At 32.0% G+C, this 22624-nt stretch overlaps 15 protein-coding genes across 15 annotated transcripts; 7 read left to right on the top strand and 8 right to left on the bottom strand.

Annotated features, from left to right (window-relative positions):
- The first annotated feature begins 362 nt into the window (after nt 1–362).
- On the top strand, nt 363–956 carry Chro.70251 (hypothetical protein). Its single annotated transcript, XM_662310.1, has 1 exon — nt 363–956. One exon carries the CDS (start codon nt 363–365, stop codon nt 954–956), a length of 594 nt encoding a protein of 197 aa, XP_667402.1.
- Nucleotides 957–1592: 636 nt separating this feature from the next.
- On the bottom strand, nt 1593–2342 carry Chro.70252 (hypothetical protein). The annotated part of the gene is made up of 1 exon (XM_662309.1): nt 1593–2342. One exon carries the CDS (start codon nt 2340–2342, stop codon nt 1593–1595), a length of 750 nt encoding a protein of 249 aa, XP_667401.1.
- A 237-nt stretch (nt 2343–2579) lies between these two features.
- On the bottom strand, nt 2580–2909 carry Chro.70253 (hypothetical protein). Its single annotated transcript, XM_662308.1, has 1 exon — nt 2580–2909. One exon carries the CDS (start codon nt 2907–2909, stop codon nt 2580–2582), a length of 330 nt encoding a protein of 109 aa, XP_667400.1.
- Nucleotides 2910–4316: 1407 nt separating this feature from the next.
- Nucleotides 4317–6800, top strand: Chro.70255 (repeat organellar protein-related). The annotated part of the gene is made up of 1 exon (XM_662307.1): nt 4317–6800. The coding sequence occupies one exon, from the start codon at nt 4317–4319 to the stop codon at nt 6798–6800; it is 2484 nt and encodes an 827-aa protein (XP_667399.1).
- Nucleotides 6801–7071: 271 nt separating this feature from the next.
- Nucleotides 7072–8706, bottom strand: Chro.70256 (hypothetical protein). Its single annotated transcript, XM_662306.1, has 1 exon — nt 7072–8706. One exon carries the CDS (start codon nt 8704–8706, stop codon nt 7072–7074), a length of 1635 nt encoding a protein of 544 aa, XP_667398.1.
- Nucleotides 8707–9536: 830 nt separating this feature from the next.
- Chro.70257 (ribosomal protein) lies at nt 9537–10202 on the top strand. The annotated part of the gene is made up of 1 exon (XM_662305.1): nt 9537–10202. The coding sequence occupies one exon, from the start codon at nt 9537–9539 to the stop codon at nt 10200–10202; it is 666 nt and encodes a 221-aa protein (XP_667397.1).
- Nucleotides 10203–10442: 240 nt separating this feature from the next.
- Chro.70258 (hypothetical protein) lies at nt 10443–11447 on the top strand. The annotated part of the gene is made up of 1 exon (XM_662304.1): nt 10443–11447. The coding sequence occupies one exon, from the start codon at nt 10443–10445 to the stop codon at nt 11445–11447; it is 1005 nt and encodes a 334-aa protein (XP_667396.1).
- A 128-nt stretch (nt 11448–11575) lies between these two features.
- Nucleotides 11576–12694, bottom strand: Chro.70259 (hypothetical protein). Its single annotated transcript, XM_662303.1, has 1 exon — nt 11576–12694. The coding sequence occupies one exon, from the start codon at nt 12692–12694 to the stop codon at nt 11576–11578; it is 1119 nt and encodes a 372-aa protein (XP_667395.1).
- A 673-nt stretch (nt 12695–13367) lies between these two features.
- On the bottom strand, nt 13368–13754 carry Chro.70260 (ubiquitin / ribosomal protein CEP52). Its single annotated transcript, XM_662302.1, has 1 exon — nt 13368–13754. The coding sequence occupies one exon, from the start codon at nt 13752–13754 to the stop codon at nt 13368–13370; it is 387 nt and encodes a 128-aa protein (XP_667394.1).
- Nucleotides 13755–14949: 1195 nt separating this feature from the next.
- On the top strand, nt 14950–15282 carry Chro.70261 (hypothetical protein). The annotated part of the gene is made up of 1 exon (XM_662301.1): nt 14950–15282. The coding sequence occupies one exon, from the start codon at nt 14950–14952 to the stop codon at nt 15280–15282; it is 333 nt and encodes a 110-aa protein (XP_667393.1).
- Nucleotides 15283–15516: 234 nt separating this feature from the next.
- On the top strand, nt 15517–15999 carry Chro.70262 (translation initiation factor 5A2). The annotated part of the gene is made up of 1 exon (XM_662300.1): nt 15517–15999. One exon carries the CDS (start codon nt 15517–15519, stop codon nt 15997–15999), a length of 483 nt encoding a protein of 160 aa, XP_667392.1.
- A 149-nt stretch (nt 16000–16148) lies between these two features.
- Chro.70263 (hypothetical protein) lies at nt 16149–17801 on the bottom strand. The annotated part of the gene is made up of 1 exon (XM_662299.1): nt 16149–17801. One exon carries the CDS (start codon nt 17799–17801, stop codon nt 16149–16151), a length of 1653 nt encoding a protein of 550 aa, XP_667391.1.
- A 508-nt stretch (nt 17802–18309) lies between these two features.
- Chro.70264 (COG3208: thioesterase involved in non-ribosomal peptide biosynthesis) lies at nt 18310–19329 on the top strand. The annotated part of the gene is made up of 1 exon (XM_662298.1): nt 18310–19329. The coding sequence occupies one exon, from the start codon at nt 18310–18312 to the stop codon at nt 19327–19329; it is 1020 nt and encodes a 339-aa protein (XP_667390.1).
- Nucleotides 19330–19487: 158 nt separating this feature from the next.
- Chro.70265 (small GTP-binding protein sar1) lies at nt 19488–20069 on the bottom strand. Its single annotated transcript, XM_662297.1, has 1 exon — nt 19488–20069. One exon carries the CDS (start codon nt 20067–20069, stop codon nt 19488–19490), a length of 582 nt encoding a protein of 193 aa, XP_667389.1.
- A 387-nt stretch (nt 20070–20456) lies between these two features.
- On the bottom strand, nt 20457–22340 carry Chro.70266 (hypothetical protein). The annotated part of the gene is made up of 1 exon (XM_662296.1): nt 20457–22340. One exon carries the CDS (start codon nt 22338–22340, stop codon nt 20457–20459), a length of 1884 nt encoding a protein of 627 aa, XP_667388.1.
- Between the last annotated feature and the right edge of the window lie 284 nt (nt 22341–22624).

Raw genomic sequence — 22624 nt, 5'->3', positions numbered from 1 at the left:
TGAATTCTTCCCAAAGTTCCCCAAATTTTCTTGGAAAAAACGCCTTGGAAAGGAGAAAACCACGGCTCAGGAGCAGGCAATTTCAAATTAGGTTGCCAAATTCCGGTAAAGCAAATTGAGAAGATTTAATCGCCAATCCCAAACATTAATAAGTTGGGTTAATGATGATTTTAAAACTTGCATGCAATGAGATTGCGGATTAGGTTAAATCAAATTGGAGAGATATTTCTTATTAATTTATCACTATTTTATAAATACCAATATTTCGTGCCAATTTCAAGAATTATTCCCGCTGCATCAAGCAAAAAATTTTAATTTAATAAATTTATTTTTACGACGTAAAAACTAGAAATTGATTAGTTATGCGTTCAATCCTCTTCTGTTTCATCCTATTGTTTTACCCAATTTCGACTTCATTGGGGAAAGAAAGCGAATTATTTTGGAAGATGAAAACTAATTTGATACTTACTACTGATGCTAGATTCGAAGGAGCCCAATTATGTACATCATTAGAAGATGAACTTATGGAAAATGCAGAAGGTAGCGATATAAAATATGAGAATGATACTTTGAATTGCAATTTAAATTCAAATAATATGATAGAGCTTGTTGTTACGAATTCAAAAAAAGAGGAAGTTACTCTCTTTGTTACTGATGCTGTTTATAATTTAATTTACAAAAAGAAAGATTTAAGGAAAAACCCAAGTACATTTCATAGAAAAAAAATCTCAGAAAGCATAGATGAGTATCAAAATAATAATGCATCTCAAGAAGTAGAATCGACTGGAAGAATTGTATACATTAAAAAATATTATTCACCTGAAGGTGCAAATAAACATTTACCAGTTATTCAAAAATTTAATTATTCAAATATTCAGTTTTCCATTAATTCAAGTTCTGTGTCAGTTTCTGCGATGAATACTTTCAATTTCACAAATAGTTCTGGAAATGAGTAATTTTCTAAATACGAAAATTCAATTAATGAAACTACTTTTTAAATTCACCAATTTGAGTTAAATTTAAATTCTATAAATATAAAGTGTTCTTAATTGTTTTGTTATTTTAATCTGTAATTTTACGTAAAATACAGCGTTTAACAGTTATTGTGATGATTTCTAAAGATTATTTATACTATTGCTTTGGAAGCTCTATTTTCAAAAATAACTATTTCTAATAGAAAGACGCAATTTGGCAATTGATAGATCTAAAGAAAATTTGGTATGTCTTGTTCTTAACTCTTTTAATTTAGTTATTTGAACTATTTTATTACTTGTATTTCTTGCTATTGTAAGTATTCTTCCACCTCAACACAATCATTCATATTGTCACCAAACTCTGAATTTGATCCAAAGTTAAATTTAGAGCTATCAATTATGGCCTCCCTAAAGTTTTTGTCTAGATGGGTCATAGCTGTTGTGTGAGGTCTTTTTAACTTCTTAGTTTTGCTATCCTTTTTAGGATTATTTATTTCATCTTCAGAGATGAAGTTTGGCGAGCCAAGCGAAATTTTTCTCCTGAATGCAGTTGGTATTCTCTTTAAATCAGCTTCGACTTGGTCTTTTTTATCAATAGCATATGCAATTCTCTTTATTTCAGCCTAAAATTAAAATGATAAAGTAAAAGATAGTATTTTGAAATAGTGAACTAACCTCTCTAGCCAATTTATCTGTCTTTTTAATAAACTCAGGATACATAGACTTTTCATAACTTCTTAGCTTTTGAACTTCTTCATCTGAAACCTCAATCTTACCAATCTTCTTATCTGGGGATTTTAATTTTAAATTTAGAACATCTGATGATCTATCTAATGGCAATAGTTGAAGTTTAAATTTACGACGATTATGTTCATCATACTCCTCTCGAAGCATTCTCTCTCTTTGTTCCATTTCCCATTCCACCAATTCATCATCATTTGCAGATATAGGAGGAAGTTCCTTAATTAGTACATGCCTTCTTGCTAATCTAGAATCAAGAGGATCCTCAAAACTACCTTTAATCCTTTCAGCTTCTATTAGTTCGTTTCTGATTGAATTAAGAGTATGTTCAAAATCACCCATATTAGGTAGTATTCCTGATGAAGATAAAATAATTAGTTCTTCTACTGGAATTCCTTTGATATCAGGAATATCTTCAAACTTTAATTGCGGAAACAATTGCCTAGAAAGATGAATATTGAAAAGTTGAGAGTCTCCCGGAAGTGGAGCATCTTTTTTTTTGAGCATTTCCTCAATGAACTCTAATCTTTGTTTTAGATCTAAATTCATATTTTCATTTTCATTACTATTAAGAGCCTCTTTTATTGCTTTCGGAGAAATGTATTTGTTTGGAGAGAAGGTGATCATTGGAAATTCGCTATCATATTCACTTGACCATTCAATAATTGCGTTCTTAAGATCTGAGAGAAACTTTTGTTTTGCTTTCCTGGATTTCCTCCTTAAAAAAATATTTTTAAAACCCTTAGAGATCGATCTGGTCAGTGAAAAAGGCCTATCTTTAACTGTGAGTAAATCTCTTCTTTCCGCGATTAAAACTTTAACATCTTTCTTTGTTCCCGAATTAATTGAAATTAGATCTTTTAACTAAAAAGTATTAGTCTTGAAAAATAATAAACTGATTATACTCACCTCAGGTTCCAGTATATTTGAGCGATGTAGAGGTAAAATACTCCGAATATTTTTAGTATTTGAATCCAATTCAAAAAAGTGAGCTAAGTTATCAGGAGGATTAACTCTATCGTGCTCATAATCAAAAATTGGAAAATCACCCCAGAAGTACTCCTCGACAATATCTCTGATTCCATCGGGAGTATACCCTAATGGCATATCTAATACTGCCATATCTTCATTATTTAATGGGTCATTAACTCCTTTTCTTACATTTCTAAATGGAGAGCCTGCTGTTTCGAACATATGTTGTGCTTCCTGAGAAGTTTCAATAACTAAAATCAAGAGTATAAATAAAATCTAATAATGTATAACCACTTACACTCTAACTCTTGATCATGCTTTAACTGCCTCGATTTCATTTCTGACAAATCTATGTCACTCTGTTGATATCCTTTAAGTTCAGGATGACTACGAATTGCTATTTTCCTCGATTTACCAATTTCATATGGATATTTCAATATCCTTTCTTCTCCAGGTTCAATCTAATATAAAATTTCTAGCTAGATTCTTAATTTCTAACAAAAACAAACTTACCTTTTTATATATTTGCGTGTCATCCCATACTTGAATCTGATCTTCTTCTGGTTCTATTATTGAAAATTCTTGTTCCTCTATTCTTTCCTTACTCTTTTCTTTCCTAAATGCATTTTCATTTGCAATTATATTTTTTTCTCTTTCAACAAAATCTTCATTTTCGAGAATTTCCTGAATTGATGAAAGCGATTAATAATATATTGTAGATTTCCGTATACTTACAAGTCTTATATCTAAAGGGCGTGACTCATCAGTAATTTGAATTCCTTGATCTTCACCTAGGCTCGATGTTGAAGACACAAGATTAAAAGATCTTCTATCTTGATTTGAATTAATTGCTTTGGAAGCATATTTTTTTTGATTAACATTATTTGATGTTTCTTTATTATTTGAAGGAAAGACTTTAAATTGTCTTTGTTGTAAATTTAAAGTTGGACTGACCGTTTTCAAGGACTTATGCTGTTTGCCAACTTGTTGATTGTTATTATTGCTTAGTGACTTTGATGTATGTTTTTTAAAAATTGAAAAAAATCCTGATTTTCCTGAGGTAGGTTGATCAATCTTTGAAATAGTGTTTGATTGTTTTACGTAATCATTTATTTGTTCATCACCTTCAAAATCAATTTTGGACTCAGACCCTAATAAACTAAAACCAGCAGGGCTAGTTTTGGAATTATTCTCATCTTTTTTTTCGTTAGAATATTGACTTGTTTCATTACAAAATATCAATCCTGATTATTAAAGTATATTATTGATATTAAATCAAACTACTTAACTCACCAAGAATGTAGAGTAAAACCAGCGGGGCAATTCTACAATTCATGTTTTTGAAGATACCAGACTATATAAACATTATTTTTAGGTTATCTTAGCTCTGCAATTTCACTCTCTAGCCTATACATGCATAAATCTAACAATCATTAGCCCGCCGTGGCGCCAATACAATAGTGGCATGCTTTGTGATTTTATAATATAGTAAAGAGATTGAATATAAACAGCAAAAAAAGGAAAGTAGTAGATTTAGATAGATAGGGGTATTGTATATGCAAGAAATAATATTGCAGGATTAAATTTACAAAGGTAATTAAGTAAATAATGCTTTGAAAATTTTTTGAAATGGAAGAAAAATTAGACTTGAAGTCCAAATATGAAAAGTTGAGAAAAAAATACGTACAGCTAAAGCAGCAAACAGTAGCTTTAAAAGAGTCATTAGAAACTAAGGAGGGTGAGTATAAATGTCTAAAAGTTAGTTTTGAAGAGCTAGAAAATACACATAAAGAATGTATTATAAGACTTGATGCTTCGCAATACAAAGAAACGCAACTAAAAAGGGAAATAGAGGAAATAGTATGCCAACTAGAACAGTTTAAATCACATGGGAACATAAAGCAGGACCAACCAGTTTGTCCAAATGGCAAAGCTGGGCAGGGGATTTTAACTGGGTTGCTTCCGATGAATGGAGTGATAATGAACTTCCAGAAAAATGAAAAATTGGAAGAGAAAGTTAAAGTTCTCCAAGAAGAACTAGATTTAAAAATTCTCGAAAATGAACAGCTACACATCAAAGAATTTGATTTGAAAAGGCAACATCAAAAAGCAATTGAAGAACATCTTGCTAATAATGAAAAACTTAAAAATGAAATAGAGAATTTGAATTTAGAGATTAATGAATTAAAGCTAAAGAGGGGAAACGAAGATGGCATTATAGATGAAATAAAACAGCTTAAAGAAAAAGATAAGGCTAATAGCCAAAAGATTAATGAATTATTGGAGAGTAATTGTCAGAATAAAAACACTATTAATATTAAACTAAATATTATAAGAAAGTTGATTCCCAGAGTCAATCTTTTACAACTAGAAGAAGAACATTCATCTTGGGCAAACATTTGCAAGCAAAAGAATTGTTTTGCCTTTCTTAAGTTAGAGTCTTTAGTTTCTGAATTTCTCAAAAAGATATTAATTGTTGTTGAAAACTGGAGCAAGTGCATCAATTGCTTCATATCAAAGCCCTCTTTACAAGACAAAATCACCGAGCGTATTTACAAACAAATACTTATTTTTCTTAAAGAAGGGAATAAAGATTTAACAGATCTTTCTGGGGTAATTTTTCAAAACGGATTCATTTTGGAACAGAATATTTCCGAATCAGCATTAAGTTGTATGAACAATCAAGATAAATTTAATAGCATAGAGATCAAGGATATATTAGTTGAAAGGTCAATAAGTGCAATGACGTCAATTAAAAATGCACTAAGTTTACAAATTATTGCGTTTAAAATGGAATTTCATAAATTATCCGGATCAAAATTAGCATTTGAATTTCAAAATGAAAACAAGAAAGCTATAGAAAGATTATTTATTATTATTAGAAATTTACGAAAGTATTTACCCAAACTCAATTGCCTTTTTAACTTTGCTCTAAATCTTGGAAGAAAACCAGACTTAATGTACTCACACAGTTTATGGACAAATTCATTTTATGTTGCGTTCATAGAATTGAGAAGAGAAATAAAAAATCAATTTGATAACATTTGCGTTGAAATAGAAGAGAAAAAACAATTTTTTGATTTCGTGAAGAGAATATTGATAGAAGATGTAACTCTACAAGATGAAAATATATCTCTGAGCGAGTCATTTATCAATTCTCACAAAAAAATAATTGAATTAGAGTCCATGAGGAAAATTTTACACTCAAAAACAAATTTTAAGATAAAAAATATTATTGAACTCATTTCAACTGAATTAAACGATGCCTGTAAGATTTTTGAGTTACTTTTTTTCTCAGATAATACCACTCATCCATTCTTCAGTGAAACCTCGAAAGATATAAAAAGCTCCTTCTTCGATTCTATAGTCGATCTATTTTGCTTACTAAATTCCAATAAAGAATCATTTATGAGGTTGGTTTCTTCACTGTATCAACATCCATCAATAATTTGTCAAAGCACCAATAATCTCAGTGAACTACAGATTAATATGAGAGAAACGAAAAGCAAACTTGAAGCTGCCCCTCCAAAAATAACACTTCCGGAATTGCATATTCTAAACAAAAGAATAGAGCAACTTGAGGAAAGTAAAAATGAACATCTTAAAACAATAAACAATCTAATGAACCAACTTAATACTGTAAATGAATCTTCAAACTTAAATGATCATAAGTCTGATTTTAAAAATGATTTAACATCTACAAATATAATTCCTGTTAATTCAAGTTCAGAACCCAGTAAAATATCAGAATTGAAGAAACAAAAATGCGGAAACCAACCTCAGAAATATATTTATGAAGTTTTTGAATCTCAACTTAGAGAAGCAAATGAAACACTCGAAAATACTGTAACTAGATTACAGCATATTTTTAATGATCTGAATGATGATATTGAAGTAACCAGGCAGTCTTATGACGAACAAATTTCTCTATTAAGCCAGCATATCTGTTTGCTATCTGAAAAACTTGCGCTAACAGATGCATCCACATTATCATCTTTCAACCAAGAAATACTTTGTTATTCCTGTGAAAGCTGGTCCACACTCGATTTAATTTTGAATAAAACAAAAGGGGCCTGCCAAAAATGTAAAACCAAATTATTAAGACTAAAATAACTTGAATGTTATTATCATTGTGATTATTATAAACGGATATAATTATAATTCAGGCTGTTTAATCAAATAAATTATACAAAAATAGTAAAAACATTAAAACCTAAACCTCTAATTCCTAAAAATTATTTAATTTCAGTTGAAATCATTTATTCTCTATGAACATATTTCGAAATAGTTAATTTAAAAAAAACAGTTTCAACAGTCCTGAACAATTTAATCGGAATTATGAATAATACTTTATATAAGCGAAATGAATTGAATTTTATATATGTTAATCTTCAAAAAATGAAGCAGTAGAAACTCGAGAATAAAAACTTTCTTTATTGTTATTTCTGGAGTGACACTTGTGAAATATAACTGTTGCTCTATTTTGGTCGGAAAGAACTTTTATATCACTCCAACTACCGTCCTTTTGACATACCCTAAGCGAAAAGAGAGATTTATATGAAAATAATACAATTGTACCTTCTGGGTGTAATCCGAAACAGGATACAGTGGTAATAAAGCCATTATTATAAGAATTAGGGTTTCTTGGGTTTCTTCCGTGAGGAGATATCATACAATGCTGCTTATATTCAGGATTAGAGAAAATTTCACGTTCGCTACAAACATGGTCTTTTCTTTTATAATCATTTAAAAACTTTTCAGCTTCAATTGACCAGTAGAATAAAGCCTGCTGAGTTAATAAATCATCTTCATTATCCGCTCTGTTCATTAAAACAGGCGAACCAATGAAGGATAGTGAGCGAAATTCACTCATTTTAAGGGGAATAAAGGTGGATTGGAATGAAATAAATGGTCTCAGTCTGGAGAATAAAATTCGGCTTACCCTCGAAACAAGAGTTTTATCATTGTTATTGCTGTTCTTTATCAAATTGGAATTGCTTCTGGTCACCTCTGAAAGATAGCAAACTGCATCATCCTTGAATTCAATAGCAAAATAAATTCCATAATTATTCAAAGACTTTAGTAAGGACTTACTGTCAAAATCTTCTCTTGATTTAGCCATTAAAAAGTCGTGAATTTGTTTGTACTTTAAAATGACCCATTCCTTAAGTCTCTGACCAGCAATTTTCGGTATATCAGGAGGAACAAAGTTCGGAAATGTTTTAAATGAAAATCGATCATCTTCTTTTATGTAAATAACATGTAACGGCATAACTTCATTCTCTATTCCAATAAAAGAGATAGATGGAAGCCCATCTGGACGATTCTTCGGTATTGATGCTTTTCCCATTTCAGTTTCTACCAAAAGCTCGTTAATTAAAATTCCTCTAGTCGCACCTTCTAATTCACTGTTATTTACACCTTTAATCAAGCTTGGTACAACTATTTCTTTAAAAGTTGGCCCATAAGATTTCTTTTTGGAAATTTCATTACCACCTTTTTTAATAACGCTAAAGAAATCGAGGAATATTTGAGTTATTTGGTTTTGAGAATCTCTTGGAGTTAATTTATCGCGTGCTAAACTATGAGAGACTTTCGTATGAGTACCCCAATCAAACATTTGACTTTTACTTTGTTCAGGTCTATACGACTTCCTCAGGTTGCTGGCATTAACATCAGAAGCAGCTTCCCTTTTAGCTTTTAGGCTTGGAGTGCTAGTTATAGGTATGTTAGAATTACTTTCCGAAGCTGGATTTTCAGGGTCAAAGTATTTTAAATCTTCAGCATTTAACAACATTCCAAAAAATGTGTCGAATGGATTGCTTCCATAATTATCTGGCTTTTTCCCCCTATTTAAAATTTCGGAAAGTTTTTGCTTAAAATTTTCTTTACAGCCAGCATTTGTTTCGTTACTAAATTGATTACTGGAAGAAGTCTTTGGAATTCCATGAGCAAAGTTCAACAATAATACAAGTCCAATAAATGGAGTTAAAAATCTTAATTTAGAGTTGTATCTCATACTCGCATTTTAGCCTGCTTCTATATTGTTAAAAGCTCCAGGTATGTTGTAATTATAAAAAAGAAAGATACTACTTGAACAATTTTGACTAAAACAAGTCTATTCAAGAAATTAGACTTTATTCCTATAATTTATTTCCGTATATTTAAGAGTATCCTTATAGTCAATCCAATACCTGTATTTTTTATTGCGGCGGGAACAATTTTGGACATGCTTAGTAAAATCTAAAAATATTATCTGAAACATATTTTGGAGAAAGAAATATAAATGTGATCAAATTAACGCACTAAATCGTATAATAAAGCATTAAAGAAGTACAAACAATTAGGAGAAGGAACAAAATATTCAACTCCTTGTTGAAATGCTACAGAACTATTAAGGAGAGGCACGGCTAATTTTGTAGAGTTTGGATATTATTAATGGAATTTATGGCAAATTTACAGTAAGGGCTCAATGGTATTTATAAAATTAGTCAAAGTATCCGAGTAAAAAAAAATAAGCGCCCCTAACAAAAATAACTAGTGTTGAGACGGCGTCTTGTGTCTACAAGTGTATTAAATAAGACGATGGCAGCTAGAGACTATGTGATCATTCAATTAAAGGGGAAAACTGTAGAATTTAGTTGAATAATTAGTTGAAGTAACTAAATAACATTATTTTTAAATTATTCAAAGGCGCTAACTCAATAACTTTTATTCAAAACACTAATTCACTAATTTTTTCTATTGAATTAATAGCAAAGGAATAAGACGCAAGGAAGACCCATTTTCTTTAAAGCAGGAATTTAGGTAGTTTTATTTAAAAATTGGAAAATTCAAATTTAGGCTAAAATGGCACCTCAGTTAATTTCCAAGAAGCGTAAATTTATTAATGATGGAGTATTTGAGGCAGAATTGAATGAATTCCTCTCTTGTACTCTTGCAGAGGATGGTTATGCAGGCGTCGAAGTAAGAGTAACTCCAATTAAGACTGAGATCATCATTAGAGCAACTCGCACACGAGAAGTTCTTGGTGTTAAGGGCCGTAGAATCCGTGAATTAACTTCTCTTATTCAAAAGAGATTCAACTTTCCAGAGGGAAGCGTCGAACTTTTCGCTGAACGCATTGAGAATAGAGGACTTTGCGCTATGGCTCAGGCTGAGTCCTTACGCTATAAGCTACTCAAGGGTGTTGCCGTTAGAAGAGCATGCTATGGTGTATTACGCCACGTTATGGAATCGGGTGCTAAGGGATGCGAGGTCATTGTTTCTGGTAAACTCAGAGCTCAGAGAGCAAAGAGCATGAAATTCAGAGATGGTTATATGATTGCTACTGGTCAGCCTTTCAGAGACTTTGTAGACAAGGCAGTTCGTAATGTTATGATGAAACAGGGCGTATTGGGAGTGCAGGTAAAGATTATGCTTCCATATGACCCAGAAGGTAAAACTGGTCCATCTAAGCCACTACCTGACGCTGTTATGGTTAGAGAACCTAAAGAATACCCCATTAGTCAGTAGAACGGAATGTTGTCTATCATAACTAGAATTATTATTCAAAATTAGGCTAAGGGTCTTTTCTATGAAAAGATCAAGTCATTATTCCAATTTTAATTCTTATCTCACTTGTTAGTTCCTTTTTGTATATTTTTATCCTTGTCCAATTTTTCCTTTTTGAAATGTTTTTCAATTTGTTTATTGTATTAGTTTGCGTTAACGCGCACTAAACGATAACTCTGAGATCAGTCATAAGTTTGTACCATGATTGGGTTACAAGAGCTATGCGAAATTTATTGGATGGAATTAATAGCATTCTGGGTTCTGTTAATTATGGTGATTGTACTGCTAAGAGGGATTAGGTCAAACTATGAGGTCGCAATTAACTGGTTTAAGTCTTCTCAAGAATTTTTAGAGTCCAATTTTAGCAGATCAGCATTAATAAGAAAATCATTTTGGCTAGATTCCTGGAGTCAATTCGATATTTTTGCAACAGGAAGAAAAAATTGCTCATTTATGTATATGAATGTCATTTGTAAGCCAAGGCAAGATTTACTTACAGGAATTTTATTCCAGCCTTTGTTAAGAAACTATGATAAGGTGTATATTGAAATTCCCATTGAGAAAATGGAGCCAATTATGCTATTGGTATGTAGTAAGGGTGAACTCAAAAGTACTTTAATTGACTATCCAGAAATAGAAATTCACTGCTCTCAAAAGAAAATAAATAATCTTTCTAAGAACAACATTGTTTATGCTAACAGCAATGCATGCGTTGAGTATATAATAACTTCTGGTTCATTTTCAAAGTTCATTTCCTCGCAATTAGCAGAAAGGCTTGTAAATTATATTTATATCTCTGATCAAACTACGTGTCCAAGGCTAACTAATAGCTATTCAAAAATTACAAGCGTGTTAAAGGCATGCATTAGAGTCCCTTCTAAAAATGATATTGATTTTATGAGCCATAATAATTTAAACTTGAATTATCTTTTTAAAAATATTTTATCTCTTTGCGAGACTCTTCAAACTCTAGAACTTCCAGAGAAGACAATTCAGCATATAAACAACAATAGATTGCAAATTGAAAAAACATTCTCTAAAATGAATAATAATGGGGTAAATGAGAAGGTTGAGGCCAAACGACGAGAGAAAATTCGATCTGAAGCTATTAAAGTAAGCAGAATGAGCCCAAAAGAGCAAAAAAAATATCAAGAGAAAAAGGATAAGCAACAGGCCAGATCTAGAATTAAATTGAAAAAAGTATAAACTTGATACCTGCGAGCTAGTATTTAGAACATTTGTTATCCTATATAATAAAAATTTCAATCCACTATTAATTGTTAGACTTGAATATTTTCTAAAAGCCTAAAATAACTATGATATGTTGATATTTCTCAACCTTTATAGCTGAATGTTAAATTATTGAGATTAGAATTTGGAAGCGTTGTATTATTATTTGATCTAGTCTGTGGCACGTTTTTTCTGTAAGTTGGAGAAGCGAGAGGTGAAAACCCAATCGGCGACGCAAGTCCTTCCGCAGATCTTTGCTCAATATACCTTACTACGGATGGATTTGGAGTAACTGTGTACTTTGCACTAGAACTTATTTGGTTGCAGCTAGTTGGGGAGAACATTTTCTGTGGACTTGCGGGGCTGAATTTGTTTATCGATTTGGTCGATACAGGGGATGCTAATGCATCACCAATTCCTCCATTTGACATAAGATTTGAATTAGGCCATACAGTTCTCCAGGATGTTCCTTGAACGTTAGTATTGTTGTAAACTCTAGATTGTGGTGAAGTTGCTGGAAAAGCTCCGCTTTTAGCAATATTTTGTATTCTATATGAATTTATGGAACTTTCCACAAGATTAGTATTAACTCTCACAAATCTTGGAGAAGATGCCGGAATATTTTTATCTTTAGAGCTTGTTTTGACCTCTTGAAAATTTGACTTGTAGTTTGATTGAGATTTATTATAAAAAGAAGATGAATTTGAAGAAACATAGTTTTGTTGTCTTGTCTGGACATTTGATACATTTGGAGAAGCGATTTTTGAAAGTTCCAAGTTAGGGACACTTTGAATTTGCCCCTTTTCCACAATGCTTGCTGCTTCAGATTCCACATTTCGAGAATTATCTTGAGATTTTGAAGATGAGCTCGCAAGGTTTTTGCTTTCACTGTTTTTTCGTGAATATTTATTATTATGTGAAATTTCAGATTGACCATCATATTTCTTTGGCTTATCTCCATTGATTTGGGAAATACTCTTGTTACCAGAAGGCTCTTGCCTTAATTCATTTAAAAGAGAAGCATTGAGAACTAATTGATTTGGAATAAAGCCTGTATTGAAATATGATGGACTTCTTTTATTAGAGCTATCTAAAACAGAATTTAGACTTGAAACTGAGCCTTCAAGCCCTATTTTCGGAATTCTAGACTCATCCAGGCCAACCTTAGCCTCCATTTCGTATATTAATGTAAATATACTTAAAGCTCTTTCAATAATAAACATTTTTAAAGGTTGATTTTCGCAAGCAATATAAACTATTATATCTATATCTATATAGATATATAGAATTTTCAGGATTTACTGTGTAAAACTATTTTAATTCAAACTTGTTTTTGTTTTTCATAACATATTCTTGCAACGTTGTCACAGATAGACATCACACAACATTAAAGTAATGGTTTGGCGCCTATTGATTTTCAGATCAAATTGCATATCTCAAATCTAATGCTTAAATATTAACAACGATTTGTCCTTATTTTGAGCAATCAACGGATTACAGATATCATCGAGGTTACTAAAGTCTCCGCGGAAATTCCAAAAAAAGAGCAAAACTCACATGCAACAAAAGGCCTAGCTCAGATACTAGCAGGAAGAATCAATATTAGTCGTAAAAACCTTTAAAACTAGGTCTCTAAATGGCAGATAAGGAAATAGAACTATATTACAGTAGAAACTCAGGAGAAGTTGTTTCGTTCAAATAAGAGTTAGTAGTTTCTAGAAATAAATTATATCATAATACGAGTACTTCCTGAAATCTGGATCAAGAGTTAAATTCAACCTTTTAAAATGAAAGCCGTTGTAAAGTTCATGGTTTGTCATAACCCTAATCCAAAGGATGAATAAGAGGTGGCAAGGCATCTCTGCTCCGAGTATTATTAATATCATGCGAAATAGTTTATTTGAGCTTCTTCTTTGGACGGATTTGGCTAGTTCTTCCACATTTACGCTTACGACAATTTGTTGCTCTTGGTGGTAACCTTGCATAACACTTCCTGCAAATCATCTTTTCACAATTGTATTGACGGGCTAAGTTTGCAAGTGAAGGCTCAATTACACCGCCTCTAAGTCTCAATACTAAATGCAAAGTGGACTCCTTCTGGATATTGTAGTCAGATAGAGTTCTACCATCTTCCAATTGCTTTCCAGCAAAGATCAGACGCTGTTGATCAGGAGGAATGCCCTCCTTATCCTGGATCTTTGCCTTTACATTCTCAATAGTATCGGAAGGTTCAACTTCCAATGTGATGGTCTTTCCTGTTAAAGTCTTGACAAAAATTTGCATCTTCTTCGCGTCCTGGTTTAAAAACAAACTTTCTATTAACAACTTCAATGATAATTCGTCTTGCTTTGAAGCAATTCACTGTCAAGCCCGCATCTTTTCCGTGCTGAGCTCCTTAGACTATGGCGTCTCGGCGTCTCGTCTTCTAGCGGGTCATGTTAAATACCTTTTGAGGTTTGTTTCTTTAGTAACTGAGTGATTCTTCTTCCTATTCTAGATAAATTATATTTTGTAATCACTTTAGAATTTATATATTTTGAAACTGCCATCTGTGCATTTATCTATGGCATGAATCCCAGGGTTTCATTGGACTTTCATGATTGAAACTAAAACTAAGCGTTTATACAAGTTTTGCAACTTGTACTGAGCAATATTCATGCCGACATTAAACATAATTGGTGACATTTTGTTTTACATTGCCACCTCAAAGGAGTAATCAGGACCCAATCATTAATCATTTGAGTTATTGAGGTAGTTATTGCTCCTAAATATTTTTATTCACTTCATTTGAGAAGTCAGATATCTATGAGATTTCTCGAAATAGACAGGCCAGTCTAGTTATATGTCTTTACTAATATGTTCAATTCCGAATGATATTGTTTTCTTCTCTAGGCTAAATTTAATTTCTTCTATTCAATTGCGTTCCCGCTCGATCCTTCATATATTTCTTTGACCTGTTGAATATTTTCTGTAGAAATGATAGATTTATTATTCAAACAAATAGTTGGATAATAATATAAATTAATGATCATAACTATAGTTCAATTGTATTAACTTCTGTTTTTAAGCTAAATGGTATGTCAAACAAAGTCCACTGAAGATTTTTATTATTAATTTGCAGGGTGTAGCTAAAAGAACTAGAAAATTTGCAGCGGTGAAACGCATTTTGAACCCCAATGATAGTAGAGTTAAACAGTAAGTTAACCAAGAAGTTCACTTTCAGCAAATATTTCAATTTCATGTAGAAATAAACAAAGTAACAAAGTAGATGCCCCCAATGAAAGTAATGATAAACTAAGAGAAGTGTAAGTTTTAAAAGCTATTAAACTGTTCTTAATAACATTCCTTTAGGCCAAATGTGCCTTCTAGCTTGTTTTTCAATTATAACAACAATTTAGGCCCTCCCTTCCACATCCTACTCGATACCAATTTTATTAACTTTTCTATACAGCATAAACTAGATATATTTAAGGGAACAATGGATTGCCTCGTAGCTAAGTGTATCCCTTGCATTACTGATTGTGTAATAGGGGAACTCGAAAAGATGGGTCACCGTTATAACTTGGCTTTGAAACTAGCTAGAGATCCCAGATTCAAACGTCTGCACTGTCTGCATAAAGGGACTTATGCGGATGATTGCATAGTGCAAAGAGTAACTGAACATAAATGTTACATAGTGGGAACGAATGATACCGAACTAAAGAGGCGCATACGTAGAATACCAGGCGTCCCAATAATGTATGTTACCAACCATAAATATTCGATTGAGAGACTACCGGAATCACTAGTCTCTGTTCCGCTGAAAAAGTAGCTCAACTTTCAGATCTTAATTATATTTTGCTGTATTTGTTGTGCATTTTATTTTGAATACGTATATTTTGGCGAATCATGGCATAGCTGTGACGCCGCCTTTGTGTATGTCTCTTGTCTATCCTGTTTCATTTAACGCAAAAACTGATCGCAGGACGGATTCAGGTTATTAACTCCCAAAGAGATTTATACCGTCTTGATTTTTGTAACTTTTTAGCTTTTATTGAGTTTGAATATGTCTGAAGACGAGCAGCAGTTCGACTCCGTTGATGCAGGAGCTTCCCACTGCTACCCAATGGCTGCTGGTTCAATCAAGAAGAATGGATACTGTATGTTGAAAGGAAAGCCTTGCAAGGTTGTAGATATGTCTACCTCCAAAACCGGTAAACATGGCCACGCAAAAGCCCACATTGTTGGTTTAGACATATTTACAAATAAGAAATACGAAGATGTTTGTCCAACATCCCATAATATGGCAGTTCCATTCGTGAAGAGAAGCGAGTACCAGTTGATAGATATCCATGATAACTTTACATCACTTTTAACCGAAAATGGATCTACCAAGGATGATTTAGCACTACCAACTGATGCTGAAGGTAACCCCGACGAAGTAGCTCTTCAAATTCAGCAAATGTACGCAGATGGCAAGGCAATTCTTGTTGGAGTGCTTGCTGCCTGCGGAATAGAGAAGATTGTTTCTGCTAAAGAGTTGGCATAGCCCTATCGTTAATTAGTAAAAAAGAATATTTTGGATTTCCCTTTGTAGACGAGGTTCTAACTCTTTTCTTAACTTGCCTATTTTTGTTTTGCTTGGAAACCTAATATAGCTAAGTTTTAGTATTCTTAATTTGATCCTTTTTTTAATCATTAGTAAGGCAACAGACTTGAGAATATTGGTCCAAGCTTTGGTAGAGATACGAGGGCGTTAATTACGTTCTCCGCTGGGAACATGAGTTCTATCTTAGATTCTTTATTGCCGTTAGCTCTAATAGCGCCTCTATGAAAAGAACTACTTTTCTTTGTGGCCTTGGCTCCATTGGAGACGGATATTACGTTGTTTGATTCAAGGGCATCAAGCATATCTTTGTATTCTTCAGGAGGAGTAATGAGTTCTGCGCAAATTTGTTGGTATTTTCTTTTTGAATGGCATATTGATGCTCTGCTGTTAGTTACTTCGGAAGCTAAAAACCCATCTTTTTCTGTTTTAAGACTATTATAGCCTTTAGTTTGAATTTGCTCATCAATAATTGCCAGTATAATTCCCATTATGACGTATTGTTGATGGAGAGGAAGAGTTTTAATTAAGTTTAGTCTTCCCTGATTTGTTTGGTGTATTCTCCCAATAACATTTTGAAAGCTAGCAATAGGTACTGACATATTTGCAGGCATTGATCTAGTTCTCAATCTATGTAGATTATTGACTTCCTGTGAATCAAGTGGGCTCCTATTATATTTAGGGCTACTTTCTCTTGTAGATACATTACTTAAATCCTCCATTTGAATTGAATTGCCATCTTCACTTTCATCACTGGCTATTTTCTCCTTTTGGATTTGGCTTTGTCTTTCAAATACAAACTTTCCTAAAGTTAAATAGCAAGCATCTAATGTTCTCCTACAATCTCCATAAATGCTTGCAACTTTTCTAACGCATAATTCAATACCAGCCTTGTTGAGAAGTGAATCATTTTTAAAGTTGCTTGCTCGTTCAATTCTTTGCAAAACTATATCCCTTAATGTATTGTGACTATATGGTGAGAAAACCATAAGTTTAATTCTTCCTTTGTTCTTAAGATTAACTCCGATTTTTTTTACAATCTCATTCCCTATCTGCACCGTATTAGAAGCTACTATAAGCACAAATCCTGAATTTGGAAAGTTGATTATTGCTTTGAATAATTCAAAAACAGCATCTCCATGATTCCGGTTACTCCGAGCTAAATCTATTTCATCAATGAACACAATAAATTTAGCTCTTTTATTTGAAATTTGTTTCATGAAATACATTATGCATTCTTGAAATCCTTCACTCCTGCTGATTCTTTTAAATTCTTCAATTATACGAGTTTGAAACTTCATAAGATCTAATAAGTGAACAAAAAGGGAAATTCCATTTGGCAAACCTGAGTTTTTATTAAAATATGAAACAACCTTTGATGCATTAGTGCGAATTATCTTGTAACTTGAAGGCTTTACAAATCCTAACTTTGATGAATCACTTTCTAGAATATTTAAAATACGGTTTATTGTGCACGTTTTTCCTGTTCCAGGTGAGCCAGAAATATAGATAATCCCTGAAATACTGCATAAGATACAGCTCCTAATATATTCTGAAATTTCTTTAAATTCATTTGCTCTACCCAAGAATTCCCAATTACTAGGAGGCTCTGATTTTAAGCTTTTTAATATTTTTTTTGTAAAAAATTCATCCGGCATATAATCATCTCCAAAACCCAAATTTTTGCTAGCTTCTTCATCTCCAGAATCATCATGAAACCTACATCTTTTCTTTTTTGTAGACATATTAATAATCTTTCATCCCTCAAATTATTTATTGAAACTTTTTAATAATCTGAAAATCAGATTAAAAATGTGAATTCAGGCTTGTTAATGTTAATAGCCGTTGCAAAAGAATGGCAGTTAACGTTAACTTTAATTATTTTTTATCGATTTTTTTAACTTTGCCGGCATGCCAACATGTGTGGGTTTAAATAAAAACAATGTCACCCCACGACATGCAACTTTTGGCGCATAGAATAACGTTATTTAACAAATAAAAAATGAAAGCTGAATAAATTATCCGAAAATAACTTAATTTGTAAAAGTAAGACTTTAATAAAGACAATAAGTCTACTATAATAACATGCTAGATGTGATAAATGCATTAATTCTATTCCAATTATTTAATATTACTTTTGAAATTATTTCAGTATTCGATTTTTAATTCATGCGCAAAAAAAAAAAAGCGGTTTGGTGCATTGTTGAAGATGCAGCGGATTCTACATATTAATTTTAAATATTAATTTAGAAGATGTCAAAATCAGATTTCGATAAATGGTTTCCATCATACAGCAAAGTTAATTCTCATCTCATCAATCTTGGAAGTAGGAACCAACCAATTTGTAGGTTATTATGTATTCATGGTGCAGGAGGTTCAGATCAAATATTTGTGAAGAAGGATTTGAATACTGCTAGGGAATCCTCAAATATACTGTTGGATTATGCTCAAGAAAATGGGATAGAGTTGCTTGTGCTACAGCTTCCAGGAAGAGCAGGAAGATCTCAGGAAGCCTGTTATAAAGATATTGCAACATTAATAAATGATTTCTATCCTGTTTTTAAGAGTCACTTCTTTGGAAAAGCAAATCTAACAGAATATATAGAATTAACTCCATGGGTTATCGTTGGCCATTCAATGGGAGGACTAATAGGCTTCGAACTATTGAAAAGAATTAAGTTCGAACAATTAAAAGATTTTTCTGCTAAATTTGGAGTAACAGATCAATTAGGATTCGAAAATAAGATTGTCAAACTTTTGAGAGAGAAAAGAATATTTCCAGAGCTATTTATTATTATGTCTACATTTCCTCCAAATATCCCGGAATATGACCGTCCATGGAGAAAAAATGAAGAACTAAATGATGAAGAGTTTAAACAAGAATGCAGAGAGTGGGGGATAAATGAAAATGTATTCAAAAAAGGTATTTGGGAGGAATTTGAAAAACAACTAAGATGTGATTTCACAATGTTTGATAGTTTTGAAATGAATTTGGTAGATAAAATATTCTATTGTAGCAATCAGTCGCTTTATAACTTTATGTATCCACTAGGAGTTGAGGCCCAATTATGGAGCGCCTCCCAAGACAGCAAAGTCACGAAAGATATCATGAATAAATGGAAAGAGCTGCTGACTTCCAATGGGAACTCATTAGTTACCAGGGAAATCGATGCTCAACATAACTTCCTGCACGATCCAAAAGCAAGGAAAGAATGGATGCAAGACCTATCTACATCACTAGACAAAATAATATTAGACCTAGAATACTATTAATAGAGTATATTAAAATAATTTATAATTTTATAAATCTATTAGAATAATTCACTTCTCGTATTAATCCTAACATTTACAGAACTAAAGAGACGCTTCTAGTACCTTTCCAATTGTAAAATTATAACTCCATTAATTACAACTTAAATTTAAATTTACTTCTAACTCAAAAATTGAGATAACCATCTAAAAGCCTCTGAGTATCCCATTCTCCTGACAACGCTACACATAAAAACTTCAACTGGTCTTATTCCATTATCCCCCCTTTTTTCTCCCCTACCATATGTTAAGTGCTCGAAAAGACCAAGACTTTGTCTAAGTTCGTCCTCAGATGCAGCCATTGGAATATCAATTTTGTTTCCAAGTATCACAAATGGAACGTTCTGTAGTTCAGGTGTCTCAAGTAGATTACTAAGTTCTTCACGTGTTTCGCCAAACCTTGATCTGTCAGAAGCATCAACAAGAAATACGATGGCATCAACCGTTGCAAAGTAGTCTTTCCAAATTCTCCTTGCAGTTTCGTGACCTCCCAAATCAAAAGTTTTGAATTTTATCTTCCCAATAACGAGCTCTTCAGAGTGAGGATGTAGAGTGGGCACGTGAGTTGCTATTCTGTCATCCTTAAGCATGTGTAATAGCGTTGTCTTACCTGCATTATCAAGTCCCAAAAACAAAATCTTTGCAGACTTATTTGAGAGTCCAAACCAGCTCAGAATATCGCGAAACCATGAAAATACAAACATTGTACACTCTTTAAAATCAGAAATGCATAAACAAGATCTGGAAGTTATTGGCAACTAATAAACAGGTGGTAGCCAACTTGTTAACAGATTTAATAAATAATAATCACCACACTTCTGCAAGAGCTATTATCCAATCAGCATCACCGTCTCACAGATTAACAAATGCTACAAATATTTACCTTCAGAAAGTCCCTTCTCCCCTCAGTTAAATCACTATTTTGTAAATTTTATTTTACCCCCCAAATATGAATTGTGGCGGTAAAATGGGCGGCATTGGTTTTTAGATTTTTAGAGCGAGTAATTTTCATCGTTCAAATAATTATGGCGATACTCTCTTGTAAACGAGCTACTATAGATTAATTTTCAATGCCTAAAGAGAATCTAATTCTAGTCATGATTTCTGTTCAATTTAATTTCGTCTAGTTTATCCTCAATGTACAGTGATATTTGTTTTTTCTTTAATTTTTCCTCCTTAACTTCATCGGAAGGAATGATTTCCACCTTGATGGGATTTTCATAAGAAAATTTCCTTATATTGTATTTAAATTTAGACCAGTAGTAGTAAAACTCTGAAAATATTGATAAGGCAGCGTATTTTAGCATGTCATTCATCCTCTCCCCAATACTTAACATCCTACTTTGTTTTTCACCTCTGTTCCTTGTTTCCTCTAAATCAATAAATGAATGTATTACTTCTGGATTTATCCTTTTATGTCTAACAATATTAAAATATTCAATAAGAAATTTATATTGATTATATTCATAAATATTTTTTTTATTGTTCATATAAAGATCGTTATAAAACATATTTAAATCGGTTTTATAATATTTATTATCAATTAATCTCTTCTCAAAGAGATAATTTTTTTCGATTATTTCATTAATATCAAGGCCATAGATCTTCATTAAATATTCTCTAGATCCATTAAGGTCTTTATTATCCAATAGTATAGACCTAAATGTTTTTTCCATGCTTCTGTCTGGAAGTTCCTTTATAGGTCTTCTTCTCAGGTCAATAACTGCTGTTGAAATTTTAATAAATTGTAGTAATCTTTTACCTTCAACATCTCCAGGAACATATGGAATATATCTTCTAAGTATTGGCACCAAATCTGTGGAGGATTGCAAATTTTTTGGATAATTAGCACATGGAAAAGGTACTGAGATTTGCTTTCTCTTAAAGAAGTTATCCGATGCATCATCAAATGCAGTTCTTTTCCTAAACTTGAAACTTTCTCTATTGTATGTTGATTTTGACATAGAGGTCATTCCTTTCAAAATTGCTTGAATTGGAATTGGCCCCACTCCATTCTTTAGATCTTCAAAATCGCAAACAGTAACTTTAGGTATCATTGGTATATATCTAAAATATTTCGAGTCACTATCAAATATTTTCGCTATTCTAATTGAAGACAGCAATTTATTTGTATCATTTAAGCTATATATTCTTCTATTTAATTCAGTATCACGAATAATAGTCTGATCTTGATTCATTTCGAAGACCATGATTGGAATTTTATAAATAAACTGCATTACTTCAAATATTTCCAAATGATGCATCTCATAATCTTGATCAATATTTTCTGGTTTGCAATTTTCTAGGTTTCTTGCGCATTGCATTTTTTGTCTCATTCTCTCCCTTGAAGACTTCATTTTATTGCATATTGAAAAGACAAATAATACCATCTCTTGATCAACTCCTTCTACATGTATATATGCATTATTAGTTTTAGAGTTCCTAATTATATCACGTTCCAATTCGCAAATTTTGTTAATTAGAGAAAGTGAAGAAGTAAAAGTTGTTTTTATTAACTCTTTATAAGAATTAGTGGAATATAATAGAAGCGATAATGATTCAAATATATCATCTATATTGGACCCCATATGAGATTTTCTTAAATCTTTTTTATATGGGCTTGGTTTATATCCCCAAAAACTTGAAAACTTTTCTTCATTATAGGTCTTTTCTTTGAAAAATCCTTTTTTTCCATTTCGGTGATTAGTGTACAAATTTTCTTTTGAAGAATAGCTCTTGAAATCAAATTTAGAAAATCTATCAATTTCTTGGTTCTTTCTTTCAAATTTAATTTCAGCATTTTCAAGCTCCTGTCCGCTTTCTAGCAACAAATCAATGTATTTATCATATGTTATGAACATAAACAAATTAAATTTTGTGCTGAACATTTCTTTTTTAATCTTTTCCTCATCAATACCTAATTCGCGATTATTTGATTCTGCCCATTTGAAATAAATTTTATTAAATGTATCCATAGGATCTTCATTATATTCCTTCGATTTCAATATTCAANTTGGATTTCTTATGAAATCTCTTAAGAAAAAAAATATGCTTTCTGCAGCCAACTTCTCATCATTTTCAAAGTCTTTAGCATTTGGAATTGTGCTTAAAATTCTTTTTGATAGAGGTATCCTTAGAAAACTATAGTGGCAAACAACTATTGCTGTGACAAATGTCAAAGTGCCTCTACTTGTAAGAATAGAAGCGCATGTAAATAGTAGTAGCTCTTTATCATATTGCCCCCGAATATGCTTCTTCA

The sequence above is a fragment of the Cryptosporidium hominis genome (genome assembly GCF_000006425.1).
Source record: "Cryptosporidium hominis TU502 chromosome 7 CHRO017062, whole genome shotgun sequence".
NCBI classification, from domain to species: Eukaryota; Apicomplexa; class Conoidasida; order Eucoccidiorida; family Cryptosporidiidae; genus Cryptosporidium; species Cryptosporidium hominis.
Note: the sequence above shows the minus strand (reverse complement) of the source record. Positions and strands in the feature narration are given on the sequence as shown.